The sequence below is a fragment of the Stegastes partitus genome, unplaced genomic scaffold (assembly GCF_000690725.1).
Source record: "Stegastes partitus isolate 25-593 unplaced genomic scaffold, Stegastes_partitus-1.0.2 Scaffold2210, whole genome shotgun sequence".
Taxonomy (NCBI): Eukaryota; Metazoa; Chordata; class Actinopteri; family Pomacentridae; genus Stegastes; species Stegastes partitus.
Window position 1 is genome coordinate 39272 of NW_007579941.1, and position 17706 is coordinate 56977.

A 17706-nucleotide genomic window follows, 5' to 3' on the forward strand; every position below is an offset into this window, starting at 1 on the left:
CGGATCGAGAGGTATTTTAAAAGACGAGCAACATGGCATTGTAGCTAGCCAGTCAGTTGCGATTTTAATTTACAATGGCTGAAACGGTAACTTCAGCACAACGGGGGCGCCTGGACTTCAGTCCAGTGAGGAGACACGACTCTAACAAGGAGAATGATGTTCCCGTTTTGAGTTTGATCCAGTTTTCAAAGGCTCCTTTTGTGACATTCGGAACAGTGAAGTTGGGCACCTCCAGGTCGGCGGTTCTGCGGATAGAGAACCCCACAGTGGACACAGATGCGGAGGTTACTGTGGAAAAGATCCCGTCAAGTAAAGGCTTTTCTGTGGACTACAACACGTTCACGATCCAGGTATGTGTTAGCTAGCTAACGGGGGATTTTCATCACGAGGCGGTGCAATATGTTTATATTGTAGGAATAATGAACAGAATCAACAGTTTGAGTGATTCTAAACTCAGTTTGTTGAGCTGAAACAACGCTGCAGCAGTTGTACAGTCACGTCCTACAGAGACTCTAAAACAAGCTGCTGTCATGTTCGGGAGTTTTGCTGTTCACACAATTAATAGAGACTCTCCTATTAAGTCTATTTGGACAAACATATCAGTCAGCAGTGGTGAGTTTGTCCTGATGGTGTGCTTTGTGTCTGCAGCCTGAGAGCTCATTCAGTTTGACAGTGACCTGGACTCCTACAGAGGAAGGTGGCATCAGAGAGCTCATCACCTTCAATGCTAATGGAGTCCTCAAGCACCAGGCTGTTCTGCTGGGAAGAGCGGAGGCGCCGAAAAAGAAAAAGGTACATCTCCTCAGCTGAACACAGATGCTGGCAGTTTTATAGATTCAAAACTGCAGAGGTTAGTTGATTGGCAGAATATTGCTTGACACTTGGATGATCAAATATTCATTGAAGCCTTTTTAAAGTAACAAAATTATTTAACTTGAGAATATGTCTGAACGATTAGGGGCAAATATCTAACAGATTTTTCTGGACAGATGTTGTGATTCCTTTTGCAATGTGTCAAGCTTCAATTAAATTTGGACTGTTTGATTTAAAGCACGGCTGTCCCTACAAGGCAGTTCAAACCTTGCATCAGATGTGCTGCAAAATGAATGAGGTGTGTGTATTACATAATGAGACCGGGCTTCTGTCAGTAGAACCACAGTGTGCATGCATGAACTACATAGCATACATGGATCAATGGGTGTAAACAACCACTGAAAGTTTCAATCTGCTCCAGTGGAATAAAGCTGAGTTACAGTTTTGGTCTCATTTAATCTCAACATGTAGTAAATCTAAAATTGCAACATTTGTAGTTTGCTTATTTCATTGTTTTAAAAAGCGCTTTTGATTTGAAATTAGTTGATTGTTCTGGTTTAAGCTTCTGAAAGGAGTTGATGTCTTGCTTTTCCTTGTCTCAACTTTAAGTTGTACAAAACAAGACTTTTAATAACATATACTATGAAACTGTTTTTGAATTAAGAATATAATTGGCAAAATGATTATTCAGACAGAATTTTACTAAACTGAAAGCCTATTTGGTGCAGTCTGTACTTAGTTAAATCTGGCACAAGCTCATAAAAAGTCTCATTATGTTTAAATGAGAACTCAGGAAATGTGTAACTGCATTCTAGACGTGGTATTTGATTTAGCATCTGCAGCTTATACTTTCCATCTTTTGTGTTTCAGAAGAGCTTATGGGACACAATCAAAAGCAAAAGAGAGGGTGAGAAAGTGACTGCACCAAGCAGAAAGAAAACCGAGCCCCCACTGAAGATGGCAGCCAATAAAACCTTCCAAGTGGCCCGAAAGTCGCAGTACAAACGGGACAAACCTCGCAGCCCGCTCGCTTCGCTTAACGAGGGAAAAGCTGTCAAAGAGAGGTCCCTCACCAAGTACAGCCCCAGTGATGAGCGCTGCCGGAAATCAGAGGAACTCAAAGCCCTAAATCCCAACCAAAGGCAGCAGCCTCTGGTCTTGTCAGACCAGGAGAATATCAGCCATGCTCAGAGGAACTCTCCTCTCGTCCTGCTTGTCCCAACTGCAAAGCTGATGGACTCGGGCCACATGTCTGCTAGCCCAGACACCCTGGCAGGAAAACCTGAAAACAAAGAGCTCACTAAAATGCTCAACAGGACGCTGTCACCTATCGGGACACCAGAGAGGTTTAAGAAGCTGATGCCTTATATTCATTCAGAGAGCCCACGTCCTGCTTCTCCTGATGTTGACGGTGGATTAAACAAAGCCCCTGGTCTGTCTTTGAAAGATGCACTGATGCTCATTGACTCTGATCTGATCTCTATTAACGCCAGTCCTCGAGACACTAATTCGAGCAGGGACTTTTCAGATTCACTGGAATCTCTGAGTGGAAAACAAAACTATGGACCTCCCACAGATGTCTTCAAGTCAGTACCTGATAGCCCAGAGCTGGAGAAGCCCAATGAGCCAAGACTGACTTTCTTTGTCAGCAAGAAGGTTGTCGTGAATGAGGTTGTTGTTTCAGAGGCTGATAAGGCTGACGAAAGAGTAAAAAAGGCCTCTTTCTGCTCAGTTACAGTGACCAAAAGCAAAGCACCGGTGGAGGCAAGCAATTCGAGTGGAAGGAAGATTAAGAAATCACGGCGACGGCTCTTAGAGAAGACGCTCGAGCTGTCTGACGGCAGCAGTCAGTGTGAGTCTGGACAAGGCACTCCAAGCCTCCCAGTGATAGACCCAGACAGAGCAGCCACACCGACTGACGAGCATCAAGCCACAGAGTTTTCCTCCTCCAGCCTGACTCCAAGGCTCCCCGCTTCGCCTGCACCCATCACCTTCCCTGTCTCCTCCCCTCCACCCATGGCTTCCTCTCGCTTCTCTTTCTCCATCACTTCTCCTCCAGTTGCTGGCCCCATCTCTTTTACCCTCACTTCTCCATCACCTGTGGGCTCATCTTCCCCTCTTCACTTATCAAACTCTGATCTGTACAAGCAGTCCCCAACAATTTTGTCACCTCCCCCGATTCACGAAGACTCATTTCCCATCCATGTGGTGGGGAAGAGCAAGAAGAGGAAGAGTGAGGAGTATTTGAAAAGTGATGGGAAAGTTGAGGACGCTGGGAAAACCGAGCCAGTCAAAAGGAGCAGGGTGCTGACTAGAAGAGCCGAGCCCTCAAAACCAGTACAGGAGAAGAGAGGCGCACCCCAACGGCAGAGAACAGCAGGTAAGCCCATTTTTCATGAAGGTGGTAATGGTCATACAACACAATTCAACAGTGCCGCAAACTGCAGCATCACAAATGAGCAAGAACTGGAGGAAGCTCAAACTGTTTCAGCTATCACCCCAGAAAGCTGGCAGCTGAGTGTACAAAACGTTAATGGGGCATCTTAATGTGCCCCATTAGCGTCCTCAATCCCCTTAATTGTTTGTCATTTAGCAACTAAATTCACGACAAGTCAAGCTTTTTTTGTGAGGTTTTTCCTCTTAATCTCTGCAATTCACACAACAGCGTTGACTGTAGCATTTTAAAAACTTAAAACCATGTAAAACTGCACATTTAGGGCATTCTAGGCCTATGTAGACTATCGTTGCAATGTTACAATTTAAAGAAACAGTCCTTAACTAATGCACGTTGAACCTGACAGGCAGGTACTTGATCGAGTGATGAGGAAAAAAAAACAAAGACAAGAGACAACAAAGTGCTCAGTATTCTGCCATTCATCAATATAACAGCAGGGAAGTAAAAAGATAAGATAAATTAAATAAGGTAAAGATACATAAAAATAAAACACACACACACAAAAAAAATGCAGTAAGTCTCCAAGGTGAACAGCCTTTGGCACGTTGGAACAAGGCAGGGAAGGGAAGTCGATAAGTTGGATCTGTAACTTTGGGACAAGGGTTAGAAAACACAAAAACCTGATGACGTCACTGTTCAGCCCTGTATGCATCATGTTATTTATATTTTAACAACAGCTTCTGTCTGTATCCTGGAAATGTACATATCCACAAACTGCGGCTTTTGGACTGACTGCTTTAGAGTCTTACATTCTGGATATTAACGCTCCCTGCTGAAGTTGAATTGTCCATTTAATTAATGAGAGTGATTTCTAACCCTTGAACTGTTTTTTTTTTTTCTCCCCAGGCCCAGCACGCTCGATGACTACATCATCTCTAAAGACTACAAAGTCTGCAGTTCCTGCTCAGGCTAAGCAGCCGAGCTCCAAAGCCACCTCGCGAGGTATTCAGTCGTGTATAGTATTTGTGAATGAGGATTAATGTGCCTTAATGGAGTTAGATTCATATATTAACAAAGGACAGAGAGCAAAGGTCAGCCTTCCAGGTGTGACAGCAGTAAGATGTAAAAGCTGCTGCTGACCTTGCGTTTTTGACAGTTTACCGATGTGATTTGTGTTAAAACTCGAAATGACTTTTTTTCCCCCTGTTGCTCACAGCTGCTGCATCTCGGAAAACATCTGCTGCTCCATCTGCGAGGACAGCAAAAGTAGTTGCTGTAGCGCAGTCGAAGCTGACCTTTATTAGGCCTGCGCAAACAGGTAGTTGATGGCAGAACACTGTAAAATGAGCCTATTATGATGCGTGAAAATGTACTTTACTTTAGTTTGTCTTACTTTGTCATCTTCTTTTCTTTTAGCTTTACCCAGACACCCCATGCCGTTCGCCGCCAAAAACATGTTCTATGACGAGAGGTGGATTGAGAAGCAGGAGAGAGGATTCACGTGGTGGATCAACTACGTTCTCACCCCAGATGACTTTAAAGTCAACACTGAAGTCACTAAAGGTAACATGCACACACACTGGGCAGACGTTCACTGATCTACCATGAAGTTTTTCTCCAACAGCTGGCACATCATTTGTTAACTTTTTAACTGAGATGCAAGAATCACAACGATGACATCTAAACCTTCACCTCCTTCATGTGATTTTTGCGCAGTGAGCGCCGTGTCTCTTGCCCTGGGCAGCGATGACAACTTCAATGTGCCTAAAGCTCCCACCAAAGAAGAGATGTCTTTCAGCACCTACACAGCCAGACGGAAGCTAAACCGCCTCCGTCGTTCCGCCTGCCAGCTGTTCACATCTGAGGCCATGGTCAAGGCTATTCAGAGGCTCGAACTGGAGGTGGAGGCCCGGCGGCTGCTTGTCAGGAAAGACCGCCACCTTTGGAAGGACATTGGTATGAAACCTACTAACTGTCCATTCTGTAGAGTTGCTATCAATAAGCCTGAAAGTGACATTATTTTCTTGTTTTTCCTCCTTCTTTCAGGTGAACGCAGAAAAGTCCTCAACTGGCTTCTTTCTTACAACCCGCTGTGGTTGCGTATCGGCCTCGAGGTATTCTGATATGTCATTGTCTTCTACTTTTCAGCATTTGTCTTTTTTTTTTTTCCCCACCATCACATTGTTGCTCCTCCTCAGACGATCTACGGGGAGCTGATCTCGCTCGAGAGCAACAACGATGCTTTGGGTCTGGCCATGTTCATCCTCCAGCGACTGCTCTGGAACCCAGACATCGCCGCCGAGTTCAGACACCCCAGAGTGCCTCACCTTTACAAAGACGGTAATTACAGAGTGTGTCGGGGTCAAAGCTGCAGAAATTTCACCAAGTTTCTGCAGTGGAGACTTATTTTGGGAACTACTTTCTGCCTGTTTATATCCAAAGTAATTAAAAGGGTACTGTTTGTGTTATCAGCTCAGTTTTGTATTCCCACTCGAGTGAAAACTAAGCTTCCTCTGCCTTATCACAAGCAGACAGGAACACTTTATGATTGAAAATTAGCAGCTATTGGTATGAGAAGAACTTTAATTAAGTGACCTGATTCCTTGTTATGCTTTACTGACATTCATGATGCCAAAAAAAAAAAATCTAAAAAATTGCAGTGCATTCATATTATGCTGCAAGATATAGAGCATTATCGATTCATCTCATGATTATTTGATTATTTTTTTATTACTATGTAGTGGATTAAATGCTAGGAAATGCTAAAATGGTCAATCCCTGTTTCACATAGTCTTAACTGAGGATTATAAGACTCATAGATATTCAATTTGCAATTATGTAAAACAGCACATTTTGACCTTTGAGGAACTAGAATTAAGGAGATTTTTCCTAAAATACATTAAAAGTCTCTGCATTTGACTTTGATCAGCTAACTGAATGTTGTTGCAAGCGTCTGAGTGGCCCAAGATCCACTTTTGTTTAAGAAAAATAACAGTCAGACATTTCCAGGACTTCTGGTCGTTTCCCTCTTTGATTTTATAAGCACAAATGTCGAAAGAGTCTATTAGAAAGCGCCTATCTATTAAATTAAGAAAAGTTATTATCAAATCAAAGAATATCAGTTTGTAAATATACATCTGTAAATTATCACATAAATTGCTTGTATTGTGAAAGTTTTCAGACTCACTTGTGTGAACTTTTCCCGGTTAGGCCACGAGGAGGCGCTGTCTCGCTTCACTCTGAAGAAGCTGCTCCTGCTGGTGTGTTTCCTGGACAAAGCCAAAGAGTCCCGACTGATTGAACACGACCCCTGTCTGTTCTGCGTGGACGCCGAGTTCAAGGTAGGTCTGCATTTGGTAAATGGTTTGCATTTATATAGAGCCTTTTAACCTCAGCACTTCTACAAAGCGCTTTGCAATGTTTCTCATTCAGCCATTCACCCACACACTCACATACTAATGGCAGCAGGAGTTGCCATGCAAGGCACTAGTCTGCCAACAGGAGCAACTTGGGGTTCAGTGTCTTGCCCGAGGACACTTCAGAATGTGGAGGGACGGGGGATCGAACCGCCAGCCCTGCTGTTGATGGACTTTAACTCCATATGTCAACAACAGACTAAAATATGCAGAAAGTAGCTACAATAGATTAAATAATAAAAGCCCTGAAATCAAACCCTGAGGAATCCCACCCAGGTTTCTGCTAAGTCAAACTTTAAGAAAGTCTCAGTCTGGTTAGAGGATAAAGGTTCAGTCACCTAGTTTAAATTCATTTTTAAATTACAACGTATAACAACTTCCGCAGTGATATTTTTCTTTGTATTTGTGTGTTTTCTCATGACATATCTAAATTAAGAGGAAAATCAGATTTAATTTAAGTTTATAATGATTAATATACAAAAGCTTAGAAAGTGAGATAAATGAAGAAATTGGTTTCAGAAAAATTGAGTGCACCTGTTCTGTGTGTGATGGGTGCCTGTTCAACTAACAACCAAGGGCTGATTTATGGTCCGTCACGACTGGTTCTTAGGTCGGAAATCAAATGCGTTTGTTGGTGATCAGCCTGAGGAGTTGGCTGTTGTAGAGATGGGGGAGATGTGATGCTGTTTCTAAACGGAGAGGATAAAGGTGCACAATGTTAGCTGATCTGTCCATGGAGACATTGACAGGGTTGCATTCGGTTGCACACATGAAAGGTGCTACAAATGGTTGAATAGCGAAAGGAAAAAAGAGAATAGAAATAGAAACACAATGAACCGTCCTCTCAGGTGCTCCACACTGCTGGCAAATCACAGCGTGAAGTCGGTGTGAATATCAGGTTGCAAGTGACAGATGACGGCTGACACAGACATCCGCTATCTGGTGATGATGCAGCACGCAGCCTGGACAGACCATAGCTACAGCTCAGAGCTCAGAAACGCATTCAGTCTGCTTTAGTGCAATGATATGAGTATCTGGAGCACCATAAAAGGCTGTTTATCTGACTGCCTTCATCTTGAATAAGCTAGAAGCTGAGACCATGTAACACTAATACCCCATCACAAAAGTGGAATTAAGGTGCTTTAAAAGTTGTTGTGTTTTAGCTCTGGCATGGTTCATGTTCATCCTGACAGTCGTACAAACTGATGGGGAGAAACTTTTCACTCACTGATCCTATAGTGCACAGGTGTCAAACTCAAACACACAGTGGGCCAGAATTAAAAAAAAAAAAACAAAAAAAAACTGGGACTAAGTCGTGGGTCAGACTTGATATTTATTGAAAAATTGACCACATCTTTGGATGTTTTCCTATATCTCAAGATATATAATAATAATCATAATTCGTTTGGCCATTTTTGTGAGTGGTGGCTTAAATTTTCCTGAGGTGTAACATGAGGCTGCTGATGAATGTCACCAGGTGCTTGCGGGTCTTCATTGATGCACCAAGGCACCAGCAGAGCATTCTGGGATGTGTAGTATTAGTGATGCATGCACTATATACCGGCAGGCCAGCTCTAATAGACATTTGATATTATCTTGCGGGCCAAATATTAATTACATTACAGGCCAGATAAGTCTGAGTTTGACTTATGCTATAGTGCAACTGCTGTCACAAAGCTGTATTTTGGTTTATTTTGACAGTCTTTTGTGTTTCTCTGGTTATAAATACATACACAAATGTAGTATGTCACAGGTTCTGTCAGATTGAACAGTTGGGAGATGGAAGAAAAAAACAGCACGAACAGGTTGCTTTAATTTAGGGAGCCACTTGTGCTGATTGGACGAAACGGTCAGTGTTTGTGTCTTCAGTCGTAATTTCCCAATTTGAATCAGCACAAACTGGTTATAGGGTCTGAACAGTTCATGAGTGTTTAACGTAATATATCTACTTTTTAAAAATACAGTGGTTGGCTTTTACACCTCAAACAAACTGCACCAAAATGAGTCCACTTGGAGAAAAACCGACTGACAGCTTGAACTCTATTAAGCAGGCAAAAGCACACCGATTCATTTGAACCAAATCAGATTGTTGGCTACAAAACCACCTATGAAAAAGAGCAATATTCTGTAAGTCTTAGTGTGTTAAATTAGGGTGGCTTTATCCTGAGGTTTCACAACTATCAGATTTCTGATTATCTGTATCATAATTTGATTCCTGAAAAAATGAACACATTTGAAAATGAGCCACTTTGTCTCTGATACAGCTGCCTCTCTATCTGTAGGTACCAGTCTGTGGTCCTGAGCAATGTTCCACCCAATACTCATGAGCAATAACTTATAAGCACTTGAGGATGAATGTTGTAAAGTAGACTTTTGATTAAATACGTGCAAAATGTATATAAATATGTGGATTCATTTATTAAGAGGAAAAACTTTTTTTGAGAGTAAGACATCTTTATATACAGAGAAGCACAGACCCCAAAGCCACCTTGAAGTAAATCTCTCCAACATTCCCTGGATCATCCAAGATTGCATTAACCACTGCCATGCCGTGCACTGCTTGTTTCTTATACAGGCGAGCAAAGACCTGCTGCTGGCCTTCTCGAGGGATTTCCTGAGCGGTGAAGGCATCCTCCCCCGGCACCTCGGCTACCTCGGGTTACCCGTCTCCCACGTTCAGACGCCTCTGGACGAGTTCAACTTCGCTGTGAAGAATTTGGCAGTTGACTTGAAATGCGGCATTCGCCTAGTGTGAGTGAGACGTCATGAATTTTAATGCGATGCTCTGATCCCAGAAGGGATACTTCTTCTCTCGGAGGTCAGGCTTGGCTGCGTGGTAGCATCCCAGCAGCTCGGAGGGATTCAGTGTTCAGGACTCTCCAGCAGAGCAGATGTCAGACAGACAGGGGGGGGATTTCCTCTCTGGGATTTTCACTGAACGATGATCCCTCTGACCGGCCTGTCGGTGTAACAGAATCACTCTGATCATAGTTCAGTCTCATACATGTGTGTGTGTGTGTCTCTGAAAAGTTCATTTTTTGTGTGTTTACACTTTTATTGCACAGAAAATACAGGTTGAAAAATCGCATGGCAAAGACCAGAGAATACTTTGGAGAATACATGTCCTCTCCAGTGATCAGATCAGTATTCTCTGCTTGCCTTTCAGACTAGTTGTTTTCTTCACTGTATTTCCCTGGTTTTAGGGGGATTAAGTATAAAAGGGTTAGGATTAGGGTGAAAGCTCAGTTTAAGGGTGAAACTCCAAAGAATGACACGATGAACTCATCAGAAAAAGGTCAGATATGCTACATGCAAGTGGATAAAGTCGTGTTTATACTATATATACAGGTGTCTGCACGTGGTCGAGAGTTTTGGGGTGGTACGACATGCAGCTGTGGGATTTACACAAACCCTTTTAATGAAAATCTTGTAATCTGGTTGGTGGTTATGAGGGCGTATAATCGTAACTGTCAAAGTTTCCCTCCGAGGATAAAGTAATATAAGGTTAAGTAATACTGGACGTTTTTGTGTAAGTAAAAAAAGTCATCATTTATTAATATATATATAACTGTAGGGCTGTCCCTGACCAAGGACCTTTTTTCTCATGACTAATCAAATCAAAACTTAATTAACTAAAGCTCCCGTCCTCAACTAACGTTTGTTTGACTGTTAGAGGGCAGCCACACAGTCAGGTATTTACTAGGGATGAAAATTCAATAATTGATTAAATCATTACATAATATTAAGTACAGTGGACATTATTTTACATGCTGATAGAAGCAGTTTTACACATGTGACATTCATGTAGAGGGTCGCTGTCCTTGTGGGCACCAGCTCGGCTAAATTCTGCGGGCTCTTGCAGCCGAACAGCTAAACATGAAGTCAAACTCGCGATCAGCTCAGAGTGGTAAAATTGTCTGTAGGTTTCTCACTACCACAGATCCCTTTCAAATACATTATTAATGTAAAACAAAAAAAATTGATTATAGCCACTTTATGGAGTGTTTTCGAACCTTTTTACCCTCTCAAATTAGATTCCTACTGCTGTCCAAAATGGGGAAAATACAAATATTTGATAGGATGACAAATTGTAGAGCAGCTGATCAGGGAGGATGCAATGAAGAGTCTGGTTGTGCAGTGAAAAAGCAACAAACATCAATGATTAAGGAAAAAAAAAAGACAACAACTGCAAAGATTCTTATCCTGCATTCACTTTCTATAAATGCACGTTTGTTTAAATGTGATTTTGCCTCCAGGCGTGTGATGGAGCTCCTCGTCCAGGACTGGAGTTTATCAGCGAAGCTCCGTCTGCCGGCCATCAGCCGCCTGCAGAAGGTCCACAACGTCGACATCGCTCTGCACGTGCTCAAAAGCAAAGGGGTCGACCTCAAAGATGAACACGGTAATGAATAAATTTATGAAGAGGGAGATTGGAGCGAATCGCTGCCCTCAACAAAATGAGATTTTTTTTTATTTTTTATTTTTTTTAATCTGCTGTTTCAGATGTGAAGCGTTACATATTCATTGTGTTTTCTACAACTTTCCGACGTTTCTCATTGATTACATCTGCATTTCAGCTTCAGTCCTTTGATATTTACATCATTTTTTCACCAGCAACTACAAACAAAAACTGTGTTTGTAATATGTATTTAAACATTGTGTTCTTATTTCCAGGCGCCCCCATTGATTCAAGAGATGTTGTTGATGGACACAGAGAAAAGACACTGAGCCTCCTGTGGAAAATCATCTTTGCATTTCACGTGTGTGATACTTTTTTGTTTCCTGCTTGCGTGTAGTTCACAATTTTTATTTTTTTTAAAAGTGTGATTGATATGCTGCTAACAAATAATGTTTTTAGGTGGAGGTGATTCTGGACGAGGATCAGCTCAGGGACGAGATCAGCTTCTTGAAGAGAACCCTGAGGACCAAACGGAGCCTGGCGTCCTTGAGGGCCGACCGGGGCCTTCAGCCAAGCCCTGCGACGACCAGGGCGCCGTATGAACATGGCAGCACCAAGGTCACCTTGCTGATGGACTGGGTCCGCTCCGTGTGTGACTTCTACAACCTCAAGGTGAGACATGCTGTAGTTTTTTTTACTAATAAATAAAATACTGTCAGGTTTACAGTGAGTCTGTGGGTTTTGATTCAATTGTTTTGTTTGGCTCGGTGCAGTGTTACCACCTACTTTGTTCCATCCATTTTCTATACACCGCTTAATCCTCACTAGGGTCGCGGGGGGCTGGAGTCTATCCCAGCTGACTTAGGGCAAAGGCAGGGGACACCCTGGACAGGTCACCAGCCTATCACAGGGCTACACTTAGAGACAGACAACCAAGCACACTCACATTCACACCTATGGACAATTTAGAATCACCAATTAACCTCAACATGTTTTCGCACTGTGTGGGACGAAGCCGGAGAACCTGGAGAGAACCCACGCTGCACGGAGAGAACATGCAAACTCCACACAGAAAGATCCCGGGTGTCCTCACCGGGACGCGAACTGGCGACCTTCTTGCTGCGAGGCAACAGTGTCACCACCTGCGCCACCTTGCAGCCCACCTCCTTTGATCCACTACAGAATTTTTGTTGTGTCTTTGGTAGAAGCTTTCATTCAGTCTCTAGATAATCAGTGCTTTCTCTTTGTTTCATCTGGAAACACTTTCAGAGTAAAGGAAAAAAAACCTGAGTATTAGGTTTGAAATGAACCATGCATCTGTTTAAGTTGCTGACTCACTGTTTGCATGAAACCTCAACAACAAGAGTTATCCTCAAAATGAACACCTGCAGGCAGCTACATTTCTCTGGAGCAGGGAAATACACCCCGTTTACCTTTGGCAATGAATTACAATATGTGTCTGGATACATATTTTGCAAAGGCTGAACATTTTCATGCAAGTCTAAATATAGACCCACGTATTTATTACCGTACAGACTGGGCGCTGGACTTTAAAGATGTCATCCACATCTTTGTAATTCATCAAGGAGCTGCCGCTGCTTTGATTTGTACGTGTTTTCCATCAACAGAACACAGTGTAAAGTTGTACATTCTCGAGGAATCCTGTGCTGACTCCGTCACACCTGCTGCAGCTCTACCTGTAGGCAGCCGCTGTGTCCTGCGAAAAGCACCACGTCACAGCCTTTCAGGGAAAAGATCCAGGGAAGCATAAAGTCCTACTTTCAGGATGCAGTAAATGAAGTCTGTTGTCTGTCTGAGCAGGTGGAGAACTTCACCGTGACGTTCTCGGATGGCCGCGTCCTCTGCTACCTTATCCACCACTACCACCCCGGCCTCCTGCCAGAGGCGTCCGTCAGTCACAGCACCAGTCAGACTGTCGAGTGCTCACCGAGAGGCCGACTGGAGCTCAGCTGCTCAGCCAGCGACTCCGACAGCTCCTTTGACTCCATGCCGACAGGCCCGAACGGTAAGTGTCAGCTGGATGCTGCAACCTCAGCTCAGCTGTCTGTTCGGATGCATCTTTTAATCTTTTGTTCAGTTAGCTGCATGCTCTTACTTCACGCACGTGTAGTGCATCAAAGTGTGGAAAACAAGAATTTGAATAGCAGCACATCTACCTGTTGCGGAATCTGTTGATTGGAAGAAGACTTTCCAATTTCATCGAGTTACTTTACTTCAAGGAGATTATGACAGCTGTAAAAACAGACGATAATGACAGTACCTGTGCTTTTCTGTGAACAGGCCTAGATTCTCCATCACTAAAGTTTAAAGAGCTCCTGGAAAACGAGAAAAACAACTTCAGGCTGGTCAACAGTGCTGTGGCTTTCCTGGGCGGAGTTCCTGCCATGATCAACCCAGCTGACATGTCCAACACCATTCCCAACGAGAAGGTGAGATGAGGATGGGAGGTTTTCTCCACGCTTTCTGCATTTAGTGGGTTTATATGCACCTAAATGCTGGCATGCCTCCAGGCTTGTAATGCCTGTTTGCATGTACGGCCATTAAATGTGTGTTTTACAGGAGAAATTTCGTTTTACATTCTCTCTTTAAACGTAAAACATTTGTTTCTCTATGGTGGTTATGACTTATGGTTGTTATTTTTCATTATCGTTTTATTTGCAGGTTATTTTGTCTGGAATCTCAGAACTTTGTAAAGCAAGGCCTGTTAACATTTTACAAACCCGGAAGATATTCAATTTACTCGAACATGACTAATAAAGAGATATTTGGCATTTGAGCTTAAAAAATTACTAAACTTTTTAAAACCAACTATCAGAAATAACTGGTTTAAACATCATTACAATCCTCTCGAAATAAAAAGTCAGTGGCTCAATGATTCAAATACAGAAAAAAATTGTCGACACCAACATGAAACTCCTTCAGCTTTGCCTTCATCCAAATCGATTTTGTTTCCAGGTTGTGATGTCCTACCTGTCCTTCCTGTGTGCTCGTTTGCTGGACCTGCGGAATGAAACCAGAGCAGCTCGGGTCATACAGGGCGCCTGGAGGAAATACAGGCTGAAGAAAGATCTACAGCTCTACAAGGTTGGTGGTGTATTTGATCTATTTATGTAGAAGCAAATTCACATCAGCCAGGAGTGAGCCACTTGAGCCTTTTATGACTGGACAACTCCAGTATTAATTCAGGGTCAGAGTGGACAACGACTACATCTATTTTGCCGCTTTATTTTCAATTTTTGGGGGGATATTCTTGATTATTTTCTCCTGATCATGTTGTTGTTGCAGTAAAGAAACAGGGGCCAGTTATTGCTTGGTCACGGGTGGTCGCAGCCCTCCCATTGCTTCCATGCAGACAGAGAGTGCCTCCGACACTGAAGTGGAAAAGCAGAATCTATTTACCTAATTTATATGCACTCAGTTCAGTGTGAGAGTCTCTGCTTCTCTTTTGCTGTGTCTGTTTTGCTCTGCTGGGATTTTCCACATGTATTGTGGTGAAACAGACGCAAACAGAGCAAAGGAGACCCAAGTCAAATGGAGATGACGTTAAGTTGCTGAAAAGGTCAGTCAGGTGCAGAAACCGTGCAGCTTGAATTGGCTGTAATCAGTAGATTTATAATACCAGTGAATCAAATATCAATTCAACAACAGTGCGATAATATGAAATGCATTGTTCACCGTAACAAACCTGGAATCTGCAGTTCCTCCATCTTTGCAGAGTTTCAGCTTATTGTTCCAATCAGCTTCAAATTAAAGAAGATGCTGCTCCAGTAATGTACAAAAATAATATCGTTATCTTGTTTGGATACAGGAAAGAAACGCGGCTGCTGTGAAAATCCAGGTGTTGGCGAGGAGGTTTCTCCAAAAGTGCCGAGCTAAGAGGCAGAATCAAGCTGCTGTCATCATCCAGTCGTTCTGGAGGGCTCATGCAGCCCGCAAGAGGCTGAGGCTGAAAAAAGAGGCTCAGCGTCGGGCTATGCAGCATGAGGCAGCAACTGTTATCCAGGTTGGTGTTTATCACAATAAAAAAGACTGTAAACAAAGTGTGAATGACCACCTTGGATGTGATAAATAACTTTTTTGAACTGATAGCTACACTTGACTGGAAAAACAAAGTCGTATTAGATGTTGCAGAATTTTTCAGCATTCTTCTGTGTTTTTTGATCTGATTTAGTTTTCCTACTTCAGTGGTCCCAGTTGTAAGAGTTTAGCCAAGGACACATCCGTTTTTATGGCCATGAATTTACATGCTCTCGAGTCAACATTTGTGATTTTGCTTTCCTTTCCTTTGGACAATTTCACTTTGTCAGTTTTGTTACAGCAAGGACATTTGCTGCATAATGAAGCTGCCATATGCAATTGTTCTTTGAATAAGTGCTTCTTATCTTGTCTATGCAGGCTCAGTGGAGGATGTTTTCGGCCATGAGGGATTACCAACGCCTCAGATATTACACCATTGTTGTCCAGGCACAATGGCGAATGAGGAGGGCAGCCTCTTCTTATGGGAAAATCTACTGGGCGGCAACAGTCATTCAGAAGTACTCACGAGCATGGGCTCTTTCGAGAAGAGATCGGCAACGTTATCTCTGCCTGAGGACCGCGGCGGTGACAATACAGGGAGGGTACAGGAGATGGAAAGCTCAGAAAACACACAAAGAAAACCGTGCTGCTGAAGTGATACAAGCTGCATTTAAGGAGTGGTACAAGGACAAGATGGCAAAAAAATCTGCTGCTGCTGTACGAATTCAATCTTGGTACAGAATGCACATGTGTCTCTGTGAATACAGAAAGATCAAGAGAAGTGCTGTGCTCATTCAAGCCCAGTACAGAGGCCGTGCACAGAGGCGCTGCTTTCAGATGTGGAAGTTGCAGCAACGATCTGCTATTGTCATCCAGAGCGCCTTCAGAGGGCACACTGTCAGGAAACAGGTGGAGAGGATGAGATGCGCTGCAGTCATAATCCAACGCTGGTTCAGGGCCTCTGTGACAAGAGACACGGAAAGGAAAATGTTTCTGAGGATGAGACACGCGGCTGTTACCATACAGGCAGCTTATCGGGGAAAAGTGTCTCGAGAGTGGCTGAAAAAGCAACACGAGGCAGCAGCAGTGATCCAGGCAGCTTTTAGGAAGTATGCTGCCCAAAGGCACTACCTTGCCTTGAGAAAAGCTGCAAATGTGATACAGCAGAAGTACAGAGCCACAATTTTGGCTCGTAAGACAAAGGATGAATACGATGGTCTTAGGAATGCTGCGCTCACTTTACAAGCTAACTGGAGAGGCAGAGCTGACAGGAAGAGGATAGAGAAGTGGCATCAGTGTGCAACACTGATACAGGCTCACTATCGTCGGCACAAAGCACAAGCAGAGTACAAATCCATGCAGGCAGCAGCTGCAGTCATACAACATGGTTATAGAGCTTTTGTGGCAGGAAAGGAGATGAGGAAAGCGTACCTACAGAAGAAAGCAGCATGTGTTACTCTCCAAGCTGGATTCAGAGGCATGAGAGTTAGGACGGAGCTAAAGAAAAAGCACCAGGCAGCGACTGTCATTCAGTCTTTTGTGAGAATGTTTTTATGTAGGAAACGGTATTTTCTCCTTCAAAGTGCAGCGATTATCATCCAAAGCCAATACAGAGCTCTTCTACTCTGCAGAGAGCAGCGAAATGAATTCAGAAAACTAAAGCAGGCCACCACAAAGATACAAGCCGTCTTCCGGGGATTTAGAGTCAGGAAAGACCTAAACAAGAGGCGCAACGCTGCCAGAACAATCCAAGCTCAGTTCAGGATGCAAAGAATGCGTGCGGCTTACCTTGCTACCAAGCGTGCTGCCGTTATTATTCAGCGACGCTACAGGGCTAAAATGCTCATGGATCAACAGATGCAGACGTACAGAACGATGAAATGCGCAGCAGTCGTCGTCCAGGCAGCGTACCGCGGCCACGAGGCCAGGAGAAAGATTGCAGAGCTGCACCGTGCCGCGACAGTCATCCAGAGAGCGTTTCTGACCACCCGAGATAGAAAGCAGTTCCGAGCTATCAAGGCAGCAGCTTTGGCCTGTCAGCAGAGGTACAGAGCGGTGATCCTGGCAAGAAAAGACCGTCAGGACTATCTGTCAAAGCGCAGCGCAGTCATTTGTCTGCAGGCAGCCTACAGAGGATATGAAGTTAGAAAGCAGCTGCGTATCGAGCATATGGCAGCTGTAACAATTCAGTCTCACTTCAGAAAGCACCAGCAGAGGACCAACTACAAAAAGCTCCGCTGGGCTTCCAGTGTACTGCAAGCACGTTACAGAGCTAACAAAAAAATGAGAGCAGAGGTGCACGCCTTAAGAGCCAAGAGGAATGCTGCTGTTGTCTTACAAGCTGCCTTCCGTGGAATGAAATCCAGACGAATCATCAAACTAAAGCATGAGGCTGCCAGTGTTATCCAGAGAGCTTACAGGGCCCACTGCCAGCACAGACGCTATATCACCTTAAAATCCTCCGTGCTCAACGTTCAGCGCAGGTATCGGGCCAATGCAGCCACAAAGAAACAAAGGAAACAATATGAACAAATCCGTAAAGCAGCCGTCATCCTGCAGGCAGCGTTCAGAGGGCAGCAGGTCAGGAAGGAGGTTCATTGTTGGCATCAGGCCGCCACTGTGATCCAGTCTGCATTCAGAAAACA

General features: G+C 43.6%; 1 protein-coding gene across 1 annotated transcript in view; it reads left to right on the forward strand.

Annotated features, from left to right (window-relative positions):
- The first annotated feature begins 74 nt into the window (after nucleotides 1–74).
- Nucleotides 75–17706, forward strand: part of aspm (assembly factor for spindle microtubules) — a 27909-nt gene continuing 10277 nt past the window's right edge. The window contains 20 exon segments of the mRNA XM_008304399.1: nucleotides 75–350; nucleotides 649–792; nucleotides 1854–1863; nucleotides 1865–3193; nucleotides 4115–4210; nucleotides 4425–4526; nucleotides 4625–4771; nucleotides 4925–5164; nucleotides 5255–5322; nucleotides 5407–5548; nucleotides 6419–6549; nucleotides 9200–9375; nucleotides 10881–11026; nucleotides 11299–11384; nucleotides 11483–11695; nucleotides 12845–13049; nucleotides 13325–13473; nucleotides 14000–14128; nucleotides 14853–15047; nucleotides 15440–17706. Coding sequence (XP_008302621.1) covers nucleotides 75–350; nucleotides 649–792; nucleotides 1854–1863; nucleotides 1865–3193; nucleotides 4115–4210; nucleotides 4425–4526; nucleotides 4625–4771; nucleotides 4925–5164; nucleotides 5255–5322; nucleotides 5407–5548; nucleotides 6419–6549; nucleotides 9200–9375; nucleotides 10881–11026; nucleotides 11299–11384; nucleotides 11483–11695; nucleotides 12845–13049; nucleotides 13325–13473; nucleotides 14000–14128; nucleotides 14853–15047; nucleotides 15440–17706 — 6251 coding nt within the window.